Raw genomic sequence first — 25,553 nt, forward strand, 5'->3', positions numbered from 1 at the left:
CTTTAAAAAAGCTCTATTTGCTAGATAGCAAATCCTGCATTTAAAATCTTAAACATATTATGATTTAAATTAAGGATATTTAATACAATGAAAGGATTTTAATATTGCTGGGTTTTTGATGTAAAAAAGTCATCTTTCACTGTGTGAAATTTCTGTGACAGGAGTGGTTCCTCTTCAAATTCTCCAATCAATATACCTCCTGAGTTTTTAACCGAGGAAATGGGTGACTTAGAAGCAACATTGGTGTCTGAAGATGAATTCAGGGACTACGTCCGTAATATAATGGATCTTGGGTATAGTCGTGAACAGGTGAGTTTTTTTACCAATGGCAATCCCTGCTGTTGCCATTTAGCATCTGTTTTTCAACAGTTTGCGTAAATGATGCATGTTTAATCAGTTTCCATTGTGGGGCGTAGGTTGTATTGTGGAATTGGTTAAATATCTTGTGTTGGTTTATAAGACTTAAACTAATTTGTTCATATAGCCTTATCTTATTAATAGTGGAGGACTAAACAGTGATTTTCACAACATTGATAAAAAATTTTACTTTTATAGTAGTCCATGAAAAATTTTAAAAATTGGCATAAGTAAATGGCTAAACACAATGTAACAATTTATACGGTATGTGAAAGATGAACTTTCAACCCTTCTTTCTTTGTCCTTTCATTTTATTTCTTAAAAACATTGGTGCCGGTAAGTTAGTTTGGAAAACCACTGGCAGGGGCACCACAAACAATAGAGCTGTCAGTGGTATCACATGTCCCAACATGGTGCAATTTTGACTCATGCCACAACTTAAACTGATAGCAGGAATTTCATTTTTTAACAAGGTGAAACCACTCCTCCCCATTTCCATAATTCTGTATATGATTGCTTGCACAAGATGACATCACATCACTGGATAGGCCATGTTGCGACGGCTGACTTGACACTACCCGAGTGACCTCCACGGACTCCAGACATGGCAACCAGCAATGTTCTTGTGGGATTCCATTTTGTCACAGCAGCTGTCTTTACTGCCACTCCTGATACAATGGATTGGGAGTGGGCAGAATTTGAATACCAGTTAGATTTGTGGTGAAGAATGAACACACAACTTTATAAATAGTGTAAAAGAACTTTGAGAGTTTATCTTTCACATATTGTATGATTTGTTCCATTGTTCTTGGCTATATACCTCTGCTAATTGTCTGAAATGTTTCACAGACTTAATTATTATCCTGTATTATTCTTGTGAGTTAAGTCATGATTTCTCAGATCAGTAAATCAGTGCTTTGTAGAAGGTGCGGTATAGTTGCCAGTTATACAGGGCGATTCAAAAAGAATACCTCAACTTTAAAAATGTGTATTTAATGAAAGAAACATAATATAACCTTCTGTTATACATCATTACAAAGAGTATTTAAAAAGGTTTTTTTTCACTCAAAAACAAGTTCAGAGATGTTCAATATGGCCCACTCGAGCAATATCAACCCGATACTCCAACTCGTTCCACACTCTCTGTAGCATATCAGGCGTAACAGTTTGGATAGCTGCTGTTATTTCTCATTTCAAATCATCAATGGTGACTGGGAGAGGTGGCTGAAACACCATATCCTTAACATACCCCCATAAGAAAAAATGGCAGGGGGTAAGATCAGGGCTTCTTGGAGGCCAGTGATGAAGTGCTCTGTCACGGGCTGCCTGGCGGCCGATCCATCGCCTCGGGTAGTTGACGATAAGGTTTCATAACTAACCTTTTTCGTAGGACTCTCCATACAGTTGATTGTGGAATTTGCAGCTCTCTGCTAGCTCTGCGAGTCGACTTTCCTGGGCTGCGAACAAATGCTTGCTGGATGCGTGCTACATTTTCATCACTCGTTCTCGGCCGTCCAGAACTTTTCCCTTTGCACAAACACCCATTCTCTGTAAACTGTTTATACCAACGTTTAATACACCACCTATCAGGAGGTTTAACACCATACTTCGTTTGAAATGCACGCTGAACAACTGTCGTCGATTCACTTCTGCCGTACTCAATAACACAAAAAGCTTTCTGTTGAGCGGTCGCCATCTTAGCATCAACTGACGCTGACGCCTAGTCAACAGCGCCTCAAGCGAACAAATGTACAACTAAATGAAACTTTATAGCTCCCTTAATTCGCCGACAGATAGTGCTTAGCTCTGCCTTTTGTCGTTGCAGAGTTTTAAATTCCTAAAGTTGTGGTATTCTTTTTGAATCATCCTGTATAATTTTTGTATTTTTAAAAGAATATTTCACAGAAGCTAATTTAATTTGATGAGAATTCCTGATCTTTGACATTATGCACATTGGAATGTATTTACTTTCTCGTGTTGAAGTAGTAAATGAAACAAAGTGAAGAGGGACTTTTTCATTAAAAGCTGACTGAGATGACAAGTGTGTGACAATATAAAATGGCTATGACAAATGCAGTAAATGAAGCAGGCAAAAGGGAATACAAACGTCTCAAAAATGAGATCGACAGGAAGTGCAAAATGGCTAAGCAGGGATGGCTAGAGGACAAATGTAAGGATGTAGAGGCTTGTCTCACTAGGGGTAAGATAGATACTGCCTACAGGAAAATTAAAGAGACCTTTGGAGAGAAGAGAACCACTTGTATGAATATCAAGAGCTCAGATGGCAACCCAGTTCTAAGCAAAGAAGGGAAGGCGGAAAGGTGGAAGGAGTATATAGAGGGTTTATACAAGGGCGATGTACTTGAGGACAATATTATGGAAATGGAAGAGGATGTAGATGAAGATGAAATGGGAGATACGATACTGCGTGAAGAGTTTGACAGAGCACTGAAAGACCTGAGTCGAAACAAGGCCCCGGGAGTAGACAACATTCCATTAGAACTACTGATGGCCTTGAGAGAGCCAGTCATGACAAAACTCTACCATCTGGTGAGCAAGATGTATGAGACAGGCAAAATACCCTCAGACTTCAAGAAGAATATAATAATTCCAATCCCAAAGAAAGCAGGTGTTGACAGATGTGAAAATTACCGAACTATCAGTTTAATAAGTCACGGCTGCAAAATACTAATGCGAATTCTTTACAGACGAATGGAAAAACTGGTAGAAGCGGACCTCGGGGAAGATCAGTTTGGATTCCGTAGAAATGTTGGAACACGTGAGGCAATACTAACCTTACGACTTATCTTAGAAGAATGATTAAGAAAAGGCAAACCTACGTTTCTAGCATTTGTAGACTTAGAGAAAGCTTTCGACAACGTTAACTGGAATACTCTCTTTCAAATTCTGAAGGTGGCAGGGGTAAAATACAGGGAGCGAAAGGCTTTTTACAATTTGTACAGAAACCAGATGGCAGTTATAAGAGTCGAAGGACATGAAAGGGAAGCAATGGTTGGGAAAGGAGTGAGACAGGGTTGTAGCCTCTCCCCGATGTTATTCAATCTATATATAGAGCAAGCAGTAAAGGAAACAAAAGAAAAATTCGGAGTAGGTATTAAAATTCATGGAGAAGAAGTAAAAACTTTGAGGTTCGCCGATGACATTGTAATTCTGTCAGAGACAGCAAACGACTTGGAAGAGCAGTTGAACGGAATGGACAGTGTCTTGAAAGGAGGATATAAGATGAACATCAACAAAAGCAAAATGAGGATAATGGAATGTAGTCAAATTAAATCGGGTGATGCTGAGGGGATTAGATTAGGAAATGAGACACTTAAAGTAGTAAAGGAGTTTTGCTATTTAGGGAGTAAAATAACTGATGATGCTCGAAGTAGAGAGGATATAAAATGTAGACTGGCAATGGCAAGGAAATCGTTTCTGAAGAAGAGAAATTTGTTAACATCTAGTATAGATTTAAGTGTCAGGAAGTCGTTTCTGAAAGTATTTGTATGGAGTGTAGCCATGTATGGAAGTGAAACGTGGACTATAAACAGTTTAGAAAAGAAGAGAATAGAAGCTTTCGAAATGTGGTGCTACAGAAGAATGCTGAAGATAAGGTGGGTAGATCACGTAACTAATGAGGAGGTATTGAATAGGATTGGGGAGAAGAGAAGTTTGTGGCACAACTTGACTAGAAGAAGGGATCGGTTGGTAGGACATGTTTTGAGGCATCAAGGGATCACAAATTTAGCATTGGAGGGCAGCGTGGAGGGTAAAAATCGTAGAGGGACACCAAGAGATCAATACACTAAGCAGATTCAGAAGGATGTAGGTTGCAGTAGGTACTGGGAGATGAAGAAGCTTGCACAGAATAGAGTAGCATGGAGAGCTGCATCAAACCAGTCTCAGGACTGAAGACCACAACAACAACAACAACAACAACAACAACAACATGACAAATGTTAATAAAAGAATCCAGAGAGCTCCACCTTAGTCTTTAGTCCACTTCCAAATTTACATATAAACTTAGAAAGCCATTTTGAAGTGTGTGGTGGAGGGTACTATGCACAAATAGCAGCAGCTTTCTGCCTTATTCCATTTGCATATCAAGTGAGAGAAATAAAACTGTCTATATTCTTCTGGGCATTGTCATAACCTGGTTGGAGACAGTACAGAATGACTTCGAAGTTAGGCTAAGGAGGTAGATACAGAGCTGATAGGGAAAAGGAGACTATGGATTGACTTGCTGGTCTCCTTTTTATTGCTTCTTCACAGATTGAGGGGGATGTTGCTTGATCTATTGAACTCTGACTTGTGTGGCATATGAGGCTGTTTGCTTATTGATGATGCATGACTGTGTTGCTTTTTACCTGCAATTCACAATCGGTGCACATGAAGTCAGCAATTTCTCAATGCATATTTACTCTTAATGAGCTGATGAAAGCTGCTTGCACTGTGCACCTTACAAGTTACAACACTTACATCTGATATTTGTACTTGGATGTTGTGTGTTTTTGTCTTTCATAATTCAGTCATTACAATATGCTCTAAACTATATGATCTTAGTCTTATGATCCCTATAGAAGATACTTGCCGGTGGCAGCGGAATTGCCACAGTCTTCTGCAAATACCAGTTTTCTAAATTTACTTGATTGGGTCTTGCGCAAATGTCATCACCCTTATTCTGGGATTCCCAGTTAAGTTCTGTGAGTGTACTGTTTCATACCAACCAGCTATAATTATAGTATGTTTCTGGATGTGTCCTGTCTCCTCCTATCCCTCCTTGATTAGGACCCCAAGTGCTGGAACAGTAGTCCAGAATTGTTTGCACTACTGTGTCGTATGCAGTTTCCTTTCCTTTCCAACAAATGTAATAACTAAACCTGTCAGTTTCCATGACAAGACAATCATAGGCATGGCTAACTTGTTGTTGTACACTGACAAATTTAAAAGTAAGTGTCTTCTTCGTCTGATTCATCCGAATCAGTTGGCAACTGTAGCGTTCACCGAATTCTTCTTGGACATATTTCACTATCTTCTGACGATTCTGCTTCACTTTCATGTTTTTGATAACCAATGTCTTCTTCCCAATCGGCCAAGTCATTTGGAACATCAGACAAGACGTCCGCGCATTCATCGTAAATAATCGTATCGTCTCTTTCGTCTGCCATGATGAAAGTGCACAAGTACTTGTAAAAACAAAAAACTTATTGATGTGTGTAACTTATTGTTACCTAAACAAAACACCGACAGAATGAAAAAGATACTAAAGTGTTGTCGCCGGCCACTGAGCGATACTATGCACACGACACCCATGTAGTGTTGCCGGCTGTTTACCGCTATTTCGTGCACTCCAGGCGGCAGTGTTAATTGTAACCTCAGACTTTTTGCAGATGATTACTTGCAGGGAAGTGCAGCATGAAGAAAGCTCTACAAATATTCCGTCATTGTTTCACAAAGTGCGTATCATCCAGCGCACACATTGGTCTATCGATTATTCATATTATTTTGAAACACATCCCTGTTGATTTCTGAATGAATCATAAGTTGATTTTTGAATGCGTGTATAGTGTATGTAATATCTCTTCCAGGGGTATCCCTGTCACATATAGAAATACTTTCCTGCAGACAAAAGGGGACGGAGCTATACGAGCTGAGCAGAATAAAGCCAAATGGGTGAATGTCAATTGCTGTTTATGTGGTTTACTGGGTTTGTGAATGATTAGTGTTATAATTACTAGCGAAATCTGTAGATTCAGACTACTACTAGAGCGAAATACACGACTAACAAGAATAACAGGTAAGAAAGCTTACATAGTATCTTCTCGGTGTATCCAAGAAAATAAAATTTTGACAGAAAATTTTTGGCCAGACCGCTACACTAACAAGGGTCGGTTGTACAGTCCCCAGCTAGCAGCCACTTATGTACTATTCTGGGAGTAACACGGAAAACGTGTTGTACGAACGCGTGATAATGCCTAACCGGAGAATAAACATGGGATAACTAAACCAGTGGTTGTGACAGGATTAGTGAGGTTAACAGAAGAATAAGTTTTGACACTTTCAGGAATAGTTACAGAGTTAGTGATGACAGGATGGTTTGTTAGAATGAGGATGGAGAAGAAACGGGGACATCACACAAATTATGGAAGAATATGGTGATTCTAAATTTATATCAGAATTTTGTACTAACAATTTTCTATCTCCTACTTCAGAAGCTGGAGAATATGAATGAAATGTGAAGGTATTTACTAACATAAAACTTTTTGCTTGTGGTAGGCCTAATGGGCATTTGATATTGGTATTTCGTGAATTATATTCTGTCGTGTTATAAAAATGACCTTTTGTGCCAAAACAGTATCATTTGTTCGGTGTGTGTTACAATTGCTGCAATATTAGGCAGGCCTATTTTGTTTTATTTAGCAGACTGTGACAAAATACACATAATCAGATCAAGAGACCCCACCAGTTTTGGGTACTATTTGTATTAACACCTTTCTCAGTATTAGATGACGACATTTCATTTTTTCATGTAGCAGTACGTTTGACAAACTTTGATGAGGTAATAGATTTTCCCAGAAAGGAAAAGGGCCACGTACAGCTGTAGCAATATTAGAGAAGGAAAAATGCTAGGACTAACGGATTGAAGAAATGTGTACTGTCTTGCTTGTCTCTTGTCTTTACTTGTTTTTTGTATCCTATTTTTAATTTTATGTCACACAAAAAACAGCACGTTGTTAGCTAATAGACAATAAAGAGTGCAAATTTTCTGAAGAGTTCTTGTTCACCGGGTTACAAATAATCTCATCCAGTATTAATTGTGAGGGTTTTTTTTTAGAAAAAGGGCAGAATGTCAAATTGGTCGACAGAGCAGGAGAGGAACCACAGGACATTTTAATTTCCATTGTCGTGAATATAATTTGATGGCATCCATTACAAAATATTACACGTTTGAATTCCACAGAGTGAAATACTGTGAAGAAGAATGCTGTGTGAAGAGGTGTGGTGCTGCACTTTGACACACTTGAGACCAAATAATGTCTTACATTTCCTCAAAAACATATGTTTTATGTCTCAGACTCTTCAGAAAGATGTGCACTACAAAATGAACATATTTTTGAAAAGCTGAATTTTAAATTTTTTGTGTCCTACCTTAAATGCTCGAGGGAGGGTGGTTTGGCGGGGGGGGGGGGGGGGGGGGGGCGGTCGTGTCGCCAATGTCTGGTATTACCCCACTTCGGAAATATCGTAGGTCTGTGGCTGATGCACAGAGCAGTCTGAGTTGTAGTGGGGAGGTGGGTGTTCTCGATGTGATACGCGTTTGAGTTGTGATTTTGCTGTTTCCTCTTCGTTTATTGCTCTCACATCAAATGAAAACAAAACGAATTTCTGTGGCCAGGACCTATCAAGTGAATTAAAATACATTCACATAATTATGGAAGGCTAAAATATGTTATTAGTTTCAGATTTTATTTTATTTCCACCTTTGACAGTCAAGCATTAATCACCTTGCAGAAAAATGAAGTTATTTTTGTTGGTTTGCTAAAGAAATTTGGCTTTTATTAATCTTTTCCGCTGAGACAATAAATTTATTTGAAACGATGTGTTTAATTCCACACAATTGGCTAGTTTCAACTGTTCTCTGCACTTCAAGCGCACATTTCATCTTCTAGCATGTATGGCATTATGCCGTAATAAAGAACCAAACATGAGATAATACAGTACTGGTACTCCAAGAAAATTTACATCCAAATCTGGACCTATGAATGTGCACTTTAAGCCAGATTGTGCATTTGCTCTTGGAGTATCCTCTAATGTCTTGTTTCTTTTATGACATAATGTAAGATCTTTTAATGTTTGACACGTATGAACATACAGGCTTCCTGCATCATTGTAGCTGCACAAGCGTGGTGAAATCTTTTATCTGGCAGCTCCTGAAATGAACCTATTTCTAAGAGGTCACGGGAAAATATTGCGAATGGTTGGTTGAAAAGCGTTACTTTCAAAGTAAATTTCCTTTCCCGCTAGATGAACTATGTGCGAGAATGTATGATGAATTTCTTAAATCACAGTGTGTTTGAATCTCATTTAAAAATCAACTCTTTGAGGACAGTCGTTTAGAAGAATTTCGATCCCAGAAGATCAGACGTTTATATCGTCAAAAATTTTACTAGCACATTTGTGTGATATATCTTAAAGTGTAATGTGCAAAAACATCAACTTTATATGTTAAAGCTTAGCTTCTTTTGCAGCTTATTAATCTTAGAGACCAATATTATATCTGAAAGCTTTTCTTTTCTTGTAGCAACACTGTGTATATTAATTTAAACCGTGAACTTTTCGTATTTGTGTGTTCGCACTGGTTAACAGTGATTGGTTGACTACATTAAGTGTCCTGTGCTTTGAATTTCCTCTGTCATCACCTGGCGAGATCACGTGACATGAGCTATGACTGGCTTACAAAAGTGCATTGCAGTCTCGATTTCAATGCTTCGGAAAGTAACATGTGGTGTTTGTTGGACTTTGAATTTATGCTTTTGTAATACAAAAATATGAGTGATTTTTTTTTTTTTTTTTTTTTTCCCTGAGTTTCGTTTTTTAAAGTGTCAGAAAATTCTATGCTGGCGTATACAACCATGACCAATCAAAGGATTGATAAGCTTTACAGTTCAGAGGAAAAGTATGCTGTCACTTAACACGGAAGAAGTTTATTTCCACCTGGAAGAAAGTGTATTTTCAACTGGGAAATCTGGGAATTTTTTTCCTTGTTTGCATATACGCGCTGTATTGCTTTCAAATCACTTGTATGACATATCCCAGAATATTGTTCAAGTGTGTGGGACCCTTACCAGACAGAACCAACTTGGGATATCGGCTATATACAGAGAAGGGCAGCATGAATGGTCCCAGTTTTGTTTGACTCTCTCAAGAATGTCAGAGATGTTGAAAGAACTGAACCAGAAGACTATTGAAAGTAGCGGTAAACTATCCCAAGAAAGCCTACTTCAGGAACTAGCTGTAAATGAAGACCCTATGAATATAATACAAACGTGTACATATTGCTGCCATAGGAATTGTGATAAGGTTCGATTAATCACACCACACACAGATGCATTTCCATATGGAAAGAAGCCCTAATTACTGCTACAGTGGGAAGTACACCCCGCCATGCACATAGTGTTTCGCAGAGTATAGATGCAGATGAAACTTTTTGTGTGGATCTTTCTGAAATAATAATACAAAGAACTTGTTACTTGAGTAATAACTTCAGGGGCAATGCAGTGTTTGTACCATGCTGTTGGAAGCAAATGTATTGGTAGAAAAGATATTCAAAATCATTACCTCCTGTGCCCCCCCCCCCCTCCACACACACACACACACACACACACACACACACACACACACACACACACACACAGAGCGCATTGTGACAAATTCGTGGTTGGCTACCACGGGGCCCCATCCTTTGCAGCACCTTTCCCCTTTTCGTGCTGCGTGTCTATCCTCCTGCTATTCTTTTTGCCCTCCCTGGGGAACATGTCTTGGATATTTTGGGAATGTGCTCTGAAGGTTTAGTAGCTTGATATCAGAACAGTCCCTCAATTGTTTATTTCTTTCATCATTCTGCATTTCCTATCTTTCCTCTGCTTTGGCATTTGAGCTTCTTGTTTCTTCTTCCTCCCTGTGCACTCCTGAAGGCCAGCCCACACGTTTGACACACAAAAGACGACTGGGTAACATGTAATTCCCAGCCCCAGGTCGAAAAGTAGAGTTCGCACATACCCTGTGGTGCAGGCCAGGCCCAGGGAGGGGTGATTGTCTGAGCTGTTACCTTCCCAAATCGTCAGTTGGTCCCCCTGACAGTTCAGGTGGTGTGACCTGAGGTGTGAACAGTCACCTAAGGTGGGTGAGCCCCCTCTGATGGGGAGGGGGCGGAGGGCAGTTGGAAGGAGTACACCATCGTAGATGCCTGGCAGTCACGGGGGATTTTCTTGCAGTGAGCCAATCACCATTTTAGTTTATGTCTACCAAAACGGAATAAGACTAAAGATTCCAAGAATTTCCTGCACCTTGGTTCCTTGTGGTATTGTGTACTGAAGGTTAGTCTTTTCCTACGGTTAATCCATTTATTATTCAGAAGGGTGTTGATGCAATTGCAGGCCCTGTGATATCCTACTCTCGTGTACGTAATGAAACTTTGCTTTTGGAGACCAGTTATGATTTTCAAGCCCAACAACTGCTTGCAGTTTCACTCCCCCATGGCTATCCTGTTCGTGTTGATGCCCATCGAACGCTGAATTCATTTCATGGTGTTATTTACTCTATGTTGCTCGATGGCCTGACTCAGGGAGAAATCCAAACTTACCTCTCTGATCAGGGTACCATTGATGTTCATCGGGTAATGAAAAAGATCGATGCAACCTTTGTGCTCACACACTCTTTTTCTCACGTTTGATAGAGTAGTCCTATCAGAGATCAATGCAGGCTATGAAGTTGTCATGATCTGACCGCACATTCCATGCTTGATGCGCTGCTACCAGTGTCAATGTTACAACCACACTCACATGTCCTGTCAAAACACGGCCAAATGTGTTACTAGTAAGGATACTCACGAGGATGATTGCCTGCCTCTTTCTCCCTGCTGTATCAACTTAAGTCTCATCCTTAGAATGTCCCGTGTATCTTGATGAGCAGGCTGTCAAGGAGATCCGGGTGAAGGAAAAACTGCCTTTTTCCTATCACTTGCAAGTTTTTGGCTAGTCAAAAGCCCAGCATTTTACCGTCTGGCACTTACCATACTGTTCTTACTGTACCTCACTTCACGAAGGGCATGGCCATGCAGACTTGCAATGTCAAATTCAGTACTGCAGTTGTAAAATTGCCCAGTCTCATGATACCAGTGCTGTCTCCATCTCCTCCAGCTGTACAACAAGCCACCAAATCTGGTGGTGAAATCGCCTGCCACACAACTGGCAGGCCAGAAAGCACAAAAGGAGTACTCTCATGAAGTCTTTTTACATCCCTCCAGCCAACAAATGTCCGAGTCTTCATCTGTCAACCACTAAGGCTCTAGGGAATCAAAGGCAGGTCTTCTACCTCCCCGACCCGGCTTCAACAGTGTCGCCGCGTGATACCGTCACCCGGCTGACCTCCATTTCGCTGGTGCGCACTGCCTGCTGTTTTTCTGCTCTGGAATCCGCAGGCCAACCCAGTGAGAATGTCGACACCTCTAGATTTTATTGTATAGGGTCTTCCGGCCTCTGCGCTCTGTAGTAATGAGTCTTCAAAGGCTGGCATTCGGCAGCCGCCAAGGTGACTTCCCTTCATTTGTTCCTTCCTCCCTCTTCCCAATTACGACTCATCTCCAATATTCACGGCATTAGATCCAACAAAGAGGAATCACGGCAGCTCTTGGAATCACAGCGTATGGTTGTTTGTTGCCTCCAAGAAACAAAATTGCATCCTCATCACCGCTTTGATCTCTCGCATTTCGTTCCAGTCCACTTTGACCTTCCTCCTGAGGACAGCGTTCCATTTCATGGGGGAGTTGCGCTGCTCCTCCAGGATGATGTTCGTAGCCATATCATCTCACTGAATAGTCGTCAGCAGGCTGGTGCAGTCTGCATTATCCTTCCTCTCTTCCCCTTTTCTCCTTGCAACGTCTACAACCCTGTGTCATTCAGTGCCACCGGGGCATACTTCCTCCAGCTTATTGATCAACTCCATCACCCCTTTTTGCTGCTCAATGATTTTAATGCACACCATCCCCTTTGAGGCTCTTCCAGAACATGTCAGACATGTGCCCTCTTGACTGACCTTCTCAACCAACTCGACCTCATTTAACACTAGAGCACCCACGTTCCTTTCAGACTCCACACACACCTATTCCCATTTGGACCTCTCGTTCTGCACTGCCCAGCTTGTGCGTCATCTCGAATGGTCCGTTGTCTGTGACAAGTACTCGAATGACAATTTCCCATGTGCTATCTATTTGCTGACTCCTACCCCACCTACATTAAACCCAATTGGCAGCTTTCTAAGGCTGACTGGAGGCTTCCTACCTAGTGATCTTTGACAAACAACATTTCTTTAGTTATCATGGCCAGGTAGAGTGCCTCATGAATGTTAACCTTACCGCTTCTGAATGTTCCATACCTCGCACTCCATCTTTACTGCACCATGTCCCAGTCCCCTGGTGGACTGAAGCATGCCACAACGTGACTCGTGTGTGGAGACATGTTCTCCGCATTTTTAACCATCATCCTACGATGAGGAACTGTATTTGTTATAAACAGTTGCTTGCACAGTGCCATCGCATTCTTCAGGATAGCAAAAAAGCCAGCTGGATTTCATTTACTAGCTCTCTTCCATTGTGTGGGGCAACCTCTGTCGGCTCTCTGAGACCAAGGGCCATTCCCCTATTTCCGGCCTGACCGTAGCATGTAATGTCATTGTGGACCCTATACCTATCTCCAACACCTTGGGTTGCTATTTTGTGGAGAGTGAAGGTGGCTCAGGCGATATCCTTCTCCCTTCAGAATCGTGAACTGAGGGAGCTAGATCATGCTCTCACTTCATTTCTATCTTCTGCCTCAGGGCCAGATGATTTTCACATTAATATGTTAAGATGTTGCAGCACCTTTCTCTCACAGGCAAGCACTTTCTCCTTCATATGTACAATTACATTTGGACAGATACCATGTTTCGCAGACACCAGCTGTGTTTCCCAGGTGATGGAATGTATGATTTATGGCCAATTGGTTTGGTGGCTTGAATCTCACAATCTACTAACTACTACATAAAATGGATATGATGTGGAGGGCACCGTTCTGCATCTGCTATCTCGTCACTTTTTCAACCTACGTCATGAATATTTTTTTGTGGAAATACCAGACTCTGGCCGTGTTTTTGGATTTGGAGAAACCCTACGACACCTGCTGGAGGACTGGTATCCTCTTTACTGTCTACACAAAAGGGCTTCCGAGGCCATCTGCCCCATTTCCTTCAGGAATTTTTCGAGGACAGAGTTTTCATCCAGGAGAACAGGTTGCCTCAAGGGTATGTCCTGAGCATCATTATCTTTTCTGTAGCCATTAACACAATTATGTCCTGTGTCTGCCAGGCATTTCTGGCTCCCTTTTTCTTGACAACTTTGCAATCTATTACAGTTCTCCACACACTTGTCTCCATGAGTGGTGTCTTGAACAATGTCTCAATAGTCTTTATTCATGAAGTATTGATAATAGCTTTCACTTTTCCACTGTAAAAAACCATTTGCATGAATTTCTGGTGGTGGAATTGGTTTCTTCCACCATCTTCACATCTTTGGCCTGTTGCTCTTTGATTTGCTAAAACTGTAAAATTCCTGGGGCTCCCACATGTCTTACCTGGTCTCTCAGTATCCTACGTGGTACTTCCTGGGGAGCAGATCAGACCACCCTCCTTTGTTTGTACCAATCACTTGTCCATTCAAAACTAGACTGCGGGTGTTTTGTTTATTCACCTGCACGTCCATCGAACATTGTCTTAATACAGTCCACCATCATGGAACTCATTTGGTCGTGGGCACTCTTATACTAGGCACGGCTGAGAGTCTATGCAGAAGCTGCTGAACTACCACTGTCATATCGGCATGATGTTCTCCTCAACAGATATGCATGCCATTTGTCTGCCATGCCTAGCCATCTATCCTACACCTCCTTTTTCAGTGACTCGCTAGACCCCCAGTACGGGGTGCATCCCTCTTCTCTGTTACCTCCCGGAGTTCGCTTTCAGCTCCTACACCAGCAGCTTCACTTCTCGCTACCAGTCACTTTCCCTATAGGTGTGAATCCTTCACCACCTTGGTTTCGTGTGGTGGTCCATGTACATCTTGGACTTCATTTGCTTCCTAAGGAAACTACTCTGGATTTGATCAATCACAATAAGTTTCTCTACCTTAGCACACAACTTAGTGACAGCAGCTTCGTGTACACAGATTGCTGTAAGGCTGTGTGTGGTACCGGGTGTGCGTTCGTCATTGGCATCTACCATATTCGGTATCAGCTTCCAGAACACTGCTCAATATTTACAACAGAGATCTTCGCCCTCTATTAGGCCACCCAGAACACCCAACGACACAGGCTTTTTAATTGTGTCATATGCTCCGATTCTCTCAGTGCCCTTCAGAGCCTCTATGTGCTGTCTAGTCCATTCCCTAGTGCAGTGGGTCCAAAGAAGCTGCCATTTGCTCCCGTTGAGGGAGCCACTGCAATGTTCATGTGGGTTTCTGGTCATGTCCGTCTGATGGGAAATGAGGCTACTGACACTGCTGCCAAGGCTGCAACACTCCTATTTCCGTCTTCTAGCTGTTCCATTCCTTCGGATGATCTTCATATCGCCATCTGTTGGCAGGTGGTGTCACTTTGGCGTCACTGCTGGTCGTCCCTTCACGGACCACTTGTTAGGTGGTGATCCTCCCCCACTTTGTGCTCATTGTTGTCAGCCTGTGACGGTGGATCATTTCTTGACCAAATGCGCTTTTCTTAACCACTTCTCATGTATGTTTGCCATCTGAGTTATCAGCTGTTTTAGAGTATGATGTGCGGGCTGTTGACCACATTTTACTTTTTATCCGTTGTAGCAATATGGCGAAGGACATTTAATCTTTGGTTCGGGATCTCCACTGTCTTTACAGCATATTTTGTGGACTTTTCTCCCTGAGGAAGTCCTTGTTCTTAGCTCGCTTTCCTTCTGTCAGTAGGGCTTAACGTATATTCACTTTTAAGGTCTTTTTGTGGCCTTAGTTGTTTTTGTGCCCTAACACACACACACACACACACACACACACACACACACACACACACACACACACACACACTACAGTTCTATATAACATTGAGAGAGGTGGGAAAAAGCTATAGATTGGGAGGAATGCCTATAAACATACTTGAAAATGGATCTAAATTTTTGAATTCAATAATATTTAGAATGAGTCATTTGCAAATTAAACTTTTTATTCATAAAATTAGGCTCTCACTGGCATTCCATACATTGAGAATTGAGAAATTAATTTTGTAAAATTTTTGTTGTGATCACTTGTATACATTCTAAGGTAGCACTCAGCAGATCTGTTGTAGATACACTTAACGTGATGTTTCTTTTGAGGATTTCCTTTCCTGGATGTCAATAATTTGATGAAGATTGTACATTGATTAGAGTCAGTTGAACTTGTTGATACAAGTTTTTGACTGGAAAATACAACATAACGATGATGTGGATGACACCATATGTGCACAAACACAGATAGGCAGGAAACCAGTATTTACTTTGCTCATATATTATTTTTTTGGAATGTAGATTGTGATGTATGAAGATGCAGCAATAATGCTCATCACAAAACTGTATTCAAAGAAAATTGTGCAACCATTATGCTGCCACCATTATATATCTCGCGTAAGAATCATGTGAATAGAACAAGTGAGATTAGTTCACATACAGGGGCATATAGACAATCATGTTTCCTTCACTCAGTATGTGAATGGAAGAAGACAGGAAATTGATTGTATTGGTATGTTGTACCCGCTGTACAGTGGTTAATAGAGGATTTAAGAGGTATCTAATTACCTACTCGAAAAAAGCAAGATGTGACTGTGAAACATGGCGCTATGTTAGTTCTTATCTACATATTTACTTTTCAGTGACACACATTTCTCCCAATGATTGAAGATTTCATGTAGACGTTGGGTTTAGAAATCTGCATTTTGGTCATATAGGAAACATTCTGCCTCAAAAATCACCTAGTTATCATTCTATAAATAACTGCCATATAATGACCCCGCCTCCCGCCCGAGGAAAGAGGCAAAAGTCAGTGAGTGCTTTCTCATAGTACTGGACGGGAGGGCATGTTTATAGTCCAAAGAAGGGCATGTGTGACTGTCATGTGCAGATTGAGGTGGGGCTTTGTTCAGCAGCTTCCTGTGATGCTTCCTCTTGACAGCTTCCCACAAAGTCATCAGCTGACAGCTATAGTTTGCTCCAGTGACGGATTGCTCATTATGTGAATATTATGCTAGCTCCATACAATGGCATCACCTTGCCCAGTGGTCACCCCAGGTTTTTGCCATTTTTGGCACCAGTGAATCCTTACCTTGTTACTGCGTGCATGCTCCTTCGTGTCGGGGTCATAGTGATTAAACCAGCACTCATTCATGATGAAATGGCTAAAGGTGTCATCTGGATTGGCCTCAGACTGCTGCAACATTTCCACTGCTGCCTCGGTTTGGCGGGATTTTGAAGTGGGTATGAGCAGTCCCGGAACCCGGCAGTCAGTGATCTCTTGTCATCTTCAGAATGTCCTGTAAGATGTTGAAGCTGATCCAGGACTGAATTTGATTTTTTGCCCCCACTGTAGTCCTGATTGTGATAAGCTTATTTTTGTCCACCAGGGCCACTGCTTCTCTTTAGATTCCTAGTTCTTCACAGAGAAATGGGCTGCTGCTTGGTGATTTGGACACATTTGATTACGCTGGAAGTGTCTGTGCCATGTAACCGTTGTATAGTATGATAGTGCATTTTTACTGTATACTTTGACCAACTGGGTATGGATTGTTGCTGAATTGTTTTCCTTCAAATGTAGGAAGTGAAGGTCAAAACAGCTTGTAGGCATGTCAGCTGGCACTGATGTTGGCTCATGGCATTCTAATGTCAAGTATTGTTATGAACTTGTTCAAAGTAATTATTCAGTTATTGCACTTGTAGGTAGATGACATTTCCATTTTGAACAGAGCAACCTCCGCCACAATGGTTAATACCACAATTGATCACCAGACAGCTTACAGGATTTTCAGATCATTCAAATTGAAGACCACCTATTAACTGTGTTGCATGTGCTCTCTTACATGATTGTTGGGTAGCACCATGGTGTGGTAATTTCTTATTGCAATATCTGAGAATTGTGTCAAGTTGATGTATGGTTGTATTTTTCTTTCAGGTAGAAACTGCATTAAGAGCTAGTTATAACAACCCAGACAGGGCAGTGGAATACTTGTTGAGTGGTATTCCAGCCCAGCTAGCCGATAGAGTACAAATAGGTACTATAGCTCCCAGATCTGACCGACAACGGAGAGCGCCTGGTAAGGTCTCTTTTCTATTGATTAATGTGTCACTTCCTGGGTCTCAAGAACATATTATGTTCTATAATTTGTTAATATGATACTCTTTGATCATTTATAAGCACTGTTCTTCTGCAGTGTTCTGCAATAACAGTTAAGAAACTCATCTTTCTGTGTGTGATTCAGAACAAAGAAAACAGTGACAGTTTTCCTTATTTGTTCTCATCATTTTGTAGTGCAGGGCTGTGAGTTTGAGTGTTGGAAGTGCTGGTGGTAAGTTAGTGTCACTTTAAGTGTAATTTTTGGCTATTGTGCATACACGTGACTGGTACATCATCTAGTATATAATTTAGGTGGTCCATAATAACAAAATATTTGTGATTAGACTATGTGCATCTATGTACATACTCCACAAACCACCACGTAGTGGGTGGTGGTGGGTACCCTGTACTGCTAGTAGTTATTTCCTTTCCTTTTCCGCTCATAAATAGACCGAGGAAAAGAAGACTGTCTGTATGCCTCCCTAATTTCTCGTATCTTATATTCGTGGACCTTATGTGACATGTATGTTGGCAGCAGAAGACTCTTTCTACAGTCAGCTTCAAATTCTGTAAATTTTCTTAGTATTATTCCTCAAAAAGAACATCTACACTCCAGGGAATTCCAGTTGAGTTCCTGAAGTGTGTCTGTAATACATGCATGTTTTTGAAACCTACCAGTAACAGATTTATCTGCTCACCTCTGAATAGTTTCGATGTCTGTCTTTAATTCAACCTGGTGCGGATCTCAAACATTGGAGCAGTACTCAAGAAGAGGTTGCACTAGCGTCCTACATGCTGTCACCTTTACAGATGAACCACACTTTCCTAAAACTGTCCCAATTAACTGAAGTCGGCCATTTGCCTTCCCTACTATAAACCTCACATTCTCATTCCATTTCATATCACCTTGTAGTGTTAACACCCAGATATTTAAACTATGTGACTGTGTCAAGCATGACACTACTAATGCTATATCCAAACATTATCAGTTTGATAATAGACCTTAGTTGGAAGATTTCAGTTGAGGAGTTTCTGTAAATATTGAAACACTTTTTAGCTTACAAAACTTCATACAGGGGATACTTTGTTTACCAAAGGAGTTTTAATCATATTTTAAGAATAGGATGTGTTAATAGCAAAGACATAGGCACAGATCACTGCTACTGAAAACCATTCACTTAAAATTGTTGTTTTATGTATTTTTGATGCTCATAATTGTCTGCAGAAAACAATGTTAGTTAAGAGTTCTTTATGGTTTTGGCTTGCTTTCAAGAAATTCATGAAGCAGTACATGGGTTATGCCTAAAGTTTACATGAAATTTGAGGAGCAAACTGTGCATGGTCCAGAAAGTAAGTGACTCACATTCCTCATTGCTTTGTACAGTTGTATTCCACAGTCCATGGGCTGGAGTCCATTTTTAAGACACTAATGCTATTGAGTGACAACAGCAAACTCTTCAATGTAAGAAACTATGTGCCCTATTCCAGTATTGTTTGTACTTCAATGTGCATCACAAAATGTCATTTGAGATGTCTTGCATCGTCCTCACACATCCAAGGTTTATTTTATCTGTGTAGATTCACTTGTATTGTTCCTTGCCTCATGTCTGTGATGTAAGACTGACTTTTCTGTGTATAACAGTTTTGTACTTCTTTATGAAAGACACATTTTCATTAGGCTCATATCAATAACATAATAGTTCTTGCAGATAACTGAACTTCATAGAAATATTGAAGACATTCAGAGAGATGGTGAGAGAATTAGACTTCAGCTTCTCTATTACCTTTCTCTGATTGTCAGTATTCAGAGCTTTGTACCATTTTGGTGATTATCTTCAGAAATGTGGTTGAAAGGAAGGTATAATGTACTTCCTTGCCATCTTTATTTAATTTTGAAGAAGACTAAATGCTCTTTGTATATTAGCACAGGGTTTTGACAGCCATACTCTGTCATGCTTTACAAATTAAAATAGTTGTCATTTATTTTTGTTATGAAGCCTCAGTATTTCTGGCGGTGCACAATTCTCTGAAATTTTTATTGGACTAACTGCAGAAATGTTTTTAACTATGTGAAAATGAGAAAGTATTCTCATGGGGACAGTGTGAGAGGCTGTTCATTATTGAAGATTCGCGTGAGTCACTCGGAATGCTAAAACGGTATCCTAAAATTAAGTAGGTATGATACTTATTCCAGCTCTATTCTTGAAAAATTTTTAAACGTTACTTTCATATCCAAGGAAAGTGTGATGATGTCTTGTGAGAACAACACAGAATCAGGACTTAACGTTGTCTGCTGTGAGACAGGGCGCAGTGATTAGCAAATTCACATTAGCTAGAGGCAAGTTTCTAATTGTCATTCTGCAGTTCTGATTTAGGTCTTCCATGGATTCCTGTAAATAAAGTAAAGCGAGTGCCAGTATGATTCTTTTGAAAAGAACGTGCCCAATTTTCTTCCCCATTGTTGCCTTTTCCAAGCTAGTGCCCATTGCCTAGTACCTTCGTCAATGGTATGTCAAACACTAACTTTCATTCCTTTGGTTTGTGCTTCTGCGTATAGTAGTAGGTTTAGTTACTAGCTTATGTTTTCTCAGAAGATAAACAGAAGGGCAATAGTGGGGAATAGTAATTACTATGGTTAATTTTGTGGCTCATGGTCTGAATCAAAAGCTGTTGTGTTATGATTTATTCATATATCGTGAATTTGATATTTCAGTACAGAAATATGTTTTTTTTTTTTTTACTGTAGAGTTAAGTGTACAATTAAAAATGAATTTGAAGGTGTAAGTCAAGTTTGGTTAAAATATTGAAACCTGTACAAAATAAATAAAGAAAACAAACCACCACAGCCGTGTCGTAGTATAAATTTATTTCAAATGACTAATTTCGGCACAACGCTTACATCATCTTCAGGTCCACTATAAACCAAAAGAGTTCTTTCATTCCTAGAACCCATATAATACAAGTTGTCATGGATTGCATACATCAGGAGTGTATACTCTATAATGGTTTGTCACCACTGTGACCACACGGATATAATTATGTCCATGGGGTCACAGTGATGATGAAATATCATAGAGTATAGACTCCTGATGTATGCAATCTGTGACAACTAGTATTATTTGGGTTCTACGATTCATGAGCCATTGTTTTATAGTGGACCTAATGAATGTGTAAGTGTAGCACTGAGACTGCTCGTTGGAAATACATTTCTTTGATGATATGGCAGTGGTGGTTTGTTTTCAATATTTATATCATCAGCCGCTGTCCTACATCCGCAAGAACAATGGACTTCCACAAGTTGAACATATCCAAAATAGTCGCTACTACATTTTCCAGGTAATCATGTTTGTTACAGTCCTCAAATTTTCAGGTATTTTAAATGTATGCTGTTGTCTTGATGATTTAGTGAGAATCTGCATAAATGTTTTCAAGTTGGTGTTCAGAGTAGTAATTCTGCCTACATAGCTTGTGCATGTGTAAATGTATTGCATCTGATAAAGTACTCCCCCAGTGTATATGCATCGTGTACTATATTATTACATTGATAGCTTTTTTATACTTACTTTGCTGATAGCTTTTTGCTTCTTTAGAACATGCTAATTGATAATGCATGTTTTACATAAGTTACATATAAGCTGCCTACGAGCATCAGAAAAGTGTGCGTGTGTGTGATAAGTCATTCGTTACTTCCCTCCAGCCCCCATTATTCAAATTATACCAGACTGACAGTGTTTTGACTTTTGTGCCACTGGATGCATTTCACCTCACGCCTTATATTTCTCCTCCTTCCCTCTTCATTTTCTCCCTCCTTGCTATTTTGTCCTCTTTTGCTCATTTTCTCCATCTGCCTCTGTTCCTTTCCTCCTTTTGCCCCCCCCCTCCTTTTGCCCCCTCCCTCGCTCCCTCCCTCTACCACAGCTTCCCTCCCTCCCTCCCTTCCAGTGCACACCCACTCCCTCTTCCGGTGCCCCCTGTTCCACCACCCTCTACCATACCCCTACTCCCCAGATCCGCCATGCCCTCATTCACCATTCTGCTGCACCCCTCTCTTGTTCCACTATGCCCCTCCGTCCCTCCCACCTCCCCCCTCTTGTCCTCAGCGTCCTGCCATACTCGCCCATCCCTCCCTCTCTCCCACTCTGTATATACACTCACATTTCTCCTTTGTTCCCTGCCATATGCTTCCTTCCATCCTTTGCTCCCCGTCCATCGCTCCCCTCCATTCCTGTCCATACACTCCCCTCCATCCTTCCAGCTATCCCAGTCCATACACTCCCCTCTGTCCCTGTCCGTACACTCCCCTCTGTCCCTGTCTGTACACTCCCATCCATCCCTCTCTCCTTGTCCCTATGCTCCCCTCTAAGCCTCCCTTACTTCCTCCCTGTCCATATGCTCCCCCTTCCTCCTTGTAGCCCCTCCCCCCTCTTATTTATGCTCCCTCCCATTTTCTTTACACTTTCCTTCCCTGTACCCCTTACACCTTCCTTCCCCTCCCTTCCCTTTTATTCTATTCTTTCACTCTCAGACCCTTCAATTCCCACCTGCCTTCATTGTTTCATCCCACCGCCCTTTGCCCCTCACCTGCCGTGACTGTTTCGCCCCCAGCCACTGCCCTTCACCCCCATCTGCTGCTCTTGCTCGAAACTGCTACAATTGCCACCCCACCACCCACCACGAGCCTACAACAGCACCACCAGTTTTCATTCCTTTGCTGTCCCCACAACTTACCCAAACTTCCTTTATTCTATTACCACCCACCACACTTCGCCTCCAGCCTCATTTATTCTTTTAATCTGTGTAACCGGGCACTGATGACCACAATGTTGAGCACCCCACAAACCAACCTTGTGCCCTCTCACCCTTTTTTCCTACTTTGCTTCCCCTTGTTCTCTCTTTCTTGTTGCCCCTTACTCTTGGCCATGTTTTGTTCTCTCATTTCTTTTCCCATCCTCCTCAGGGTGCCTGCTGCACTGTCCCTGCATGTCCCATCTTCAGAACTTTTCTATGCTCCCTGTCCTTTTGCAATCTCATTCTCAAAAATCACATAATTAAAAATATGTTTCTAACGATAATTAACTAATTTGTAAGTCAAGGCTTTGCACCGTCTTCGTTTACAACGAGCCACAGTGTCACTATCTTCAAACCACTCTGTTGAAAGAATGTTGCCAAAAAGTATCTAATTCATTAACAAATGAAATATTACCTGTCATTAACAAAGCAATTGTTGCTTTTCTACTAATGTTCATGATTTGTAATTGGCACTTAGAAAGGATGTCCAGTTTTGTTGAATGTTTTGCAGTAGTGACAAAGGAATGTAGTTCCTATACCAAGGGTCAGTTTGTCACTTCTGTAACTTGTGCCTATTCTTTCGACATGTGAAACCAAATGTACCTCATACAATGACTCCTCCGATAGGAAGCTACATAAAGCTTTTCAAGTGTGCAGTATAGGAACATAAAGACATCTGTGGCATTAGTGTGTGGGGCTCAAATGTTTTCAATGTGATACTGAAAGGTGATAATCAGGGATATCAGTTGTCACAGCTGGAGTTGGCATTTGAAGGAAGCTAATGGAATTTTGAAAAAATTACGAAAACACCTTGTTCAATGGACAACACTGCTGTGTAAGTAAATGGCATAATAACTCTTCTCAGGATTTCTTTTAGTTATACTACTTTGTTATAGAAAACACTCCCCCCCCTGCCTCCCCCCCCCCAATCTCTCTCTCTCTCTCCCTCTCTCTCTCTCTCTCTCTCTCTCTCTCTCTCTCTCCACCTCCACCTGGGGGTATTGGCTAATTAGAAGAAAGTTTTCTGCAAATTTATTTAAAAGAGTGACAGTGTTTAGACTTTTTCATATTCTGTCTGATAACAGCTTTATGCATATTTAATGATTCGAATTTTTTTCTTTTTTTTTTTTTTTTTTCTTTCTTTTTACCCACTGACAGCTCTGCAAAGGATTAGATTTACAGAGTTGAAAGTTCTGCTGCAGGAACTCTGTGTATCGTACATGATGTGGAGACCAAATTCATATTGTATGTTTTAATATGTGTGCATGCCCTGAAGGTAAAAATCAAGCAGTTCACTTCTGCATAAGTTTGCAGGAGATTAAACTAATTTCTTGTTCCAGTGAGTGGTTGTATTTCTGTTACTATTACTGTTATTACTGCTACAACTAATAGTGCTGCTGTTGGAAACTTCTCTAGTCACTACATTTTTTTATTGTCTCAGTTTGCATTACCTAATGTTGTTGTATGTTGCAGATGATCCTCTAGCTTTTCTGAGAAATCAGCCTCAGTTTCAACAAATGAGACAGGTTATTCAACAAAATCCTCAGCTATTAAACGCTGTCTTTCAGCAGATTGGGCAGACAAATCCAGCACTTTTACAGCTTATTTCTCAGAATCAAGAGGCATTTGTACGTATGTTGAATGAGCCTCCAGGTACGATATAACTTCATAATGGATTTAATTCAAGCATTGTTGCATGAAAACTTCAGTCATCATTGTTGGAACAGAATTATACAACCAGACTATAGTGTTGTTGTTTACTGACTTTTGAGTAGATGAAAGGATACTAACATAAAAATGGACATGTTTGTATATATGCTAAAGGTTATAAAAGATGCTCTCACAAGTTTAGAAGAGACACTTACTTGACAGCAGTAGAAACTCTGGCAGGACAGACAGCTATGTGAAACAGTTGAAGACAGTCATTAAAATTTCCTGGCTGTAGATCAGTTCATTGGGAGCTGATGATAAACAGGAGTGAAAGGAAGGCCATATAAAAGAATGGAAGATTAGGCCACTTGAAACTTCTGAATGTTAAGTCTGTCATAATGCCACATCTACCTCACTCCTGTTTTACCTTTAGTTTCCAAGAAAGGAACATACAGCTTTGAAGGGTCAAAAATTGTACACAACAGTTTCACACTAATATTGATTCTGTCCTGTCATAGTTATGCATCAAAATACCTATGAGTGTTGTTTCACCACTTTCATTTTATATTTCTGGGCTATAATTGTGATTGGCTTGTCACCTTACATAAAGTTTATGTAAAATCACAAACTTAACAGAAAGATAAAGTGAAGCAGTCGGTTGTTATAAGGCAGTTCTGTTGAAACAATGGTACTTAGTTGTTTGTGCACCTGCTTGGAAAAAAGAAAAAATATTCTGTTGTTCAAAACTTATTTTTCTTCTTCTTTGTCATTTGAGTGTTCCATTGTGTTTCACTAATGTAACACAAGACTTGTTGTTTCTTGTACCATGTTGGATTTTCAAAAGAGATAAGTATATGGAGAATTGAGTGTTACATAACTCCAAATTTTCTAAAGTTGTTAGGTGGAGTTCATTAGATGTGGCGTGAGTGAGTGTTCTTCAGAACGTAGCTTTTGCCTTACACACATCCCTTTATTCACAACAGTTGCATGTAAACTATTTTTGTGGTTTTTTCTGCTGTACTCAGTTTGAAGAAAGTGCATTCTTTAGATTCATATACGTATAGAAAGGGAAAGGTTTGGTGACAGTGCATGCTTGGACTGGATGGCTTTCTACGTACTCTTTTGTATCACATTGGCAACTACTTCAACACTCTAATAACTTCATCAGAAATTTCAGCAGTGCACAAATTTTTACTGGTTTTGTAATTATACAGTATGGTCAGCTTATCAGGTGGAAGGAACAGTTACTGAAAAAAACATGTAATTTGGAAGATATATCCCTGTAATGTAATAAATTTGCAATTATTTAGAAGCCTTGTGATTACTCTATCCCCATTTTTCCTTCACGGGTAACGTTGACCATATGAAATTGTAATATCCTATGTAGCACAGTGTGTTAGCAGTATAACACATTTATGTTAGGTGGCCTGATTAACTGAGTTAACATGAATTCATGTCTTCTTGTGTCACTTACATAGTTTCCTAATGAGTAGGTACTAAACGGAACACCATTGGTCTTGCCTGTTCTTGGAGGATGTGCAACTAAAGTAATTTGCACTTTCATCATAACCATTTATCAGTGTAGCGAAAATATTGGATACAAAATTCAGTCATAGGCCTCATC

The 25,553-nt window shown here is 40.5% G+C and overlaps 1 protein-coding gene across 2 annotated transcripts in view; it reads left to right on the top strand.

The window, feature by feature from the left end:
* The window catches only part of LOC126248817 (UV excision repair protein RAD23 homolog B-like), a 153,902-nt gene that overhangs the window by 71,175 nt on the left and 57,174 nt on the right, over positions 1-25,553 (top strand). The window contains exons 4-6 of one of the 2 annotated variants that reach the window (XM_049950227.1): positions 162-309; positions 17,330-17,471; positions 23,753-23,932. In XM_049950227.1, coding sequence (XP_049806184.1) covers positions 162-309; positions 17,330-17,471; positions 23,753-23,932 — 470 coding nt within the window. The remainder of the gene's footprint in view (positions 1-161; positions 310-17,329; positions 17,472-23,752; positions 23,933-25,553) is intronic. The other variant, XM_049950228.1, reaches the window with a different exon arrangement.

This window comes from Schistocerca nitens, chromosome 3 (genome assembly GCF_023898315.1).
Source record: "Schistocerca nitens isolate TAMUIC-IGC-003100 chromosome 3, iqSchNite1.1, whole genome shotgun sequence".
NCBI classification, from domain to species: domain Eukaryota; kingdom Metazoa; phylum Arthropoda; class Insecta; order Orthoptera; family Acrididae; genus Schistocerca; species Schistocerca nitens.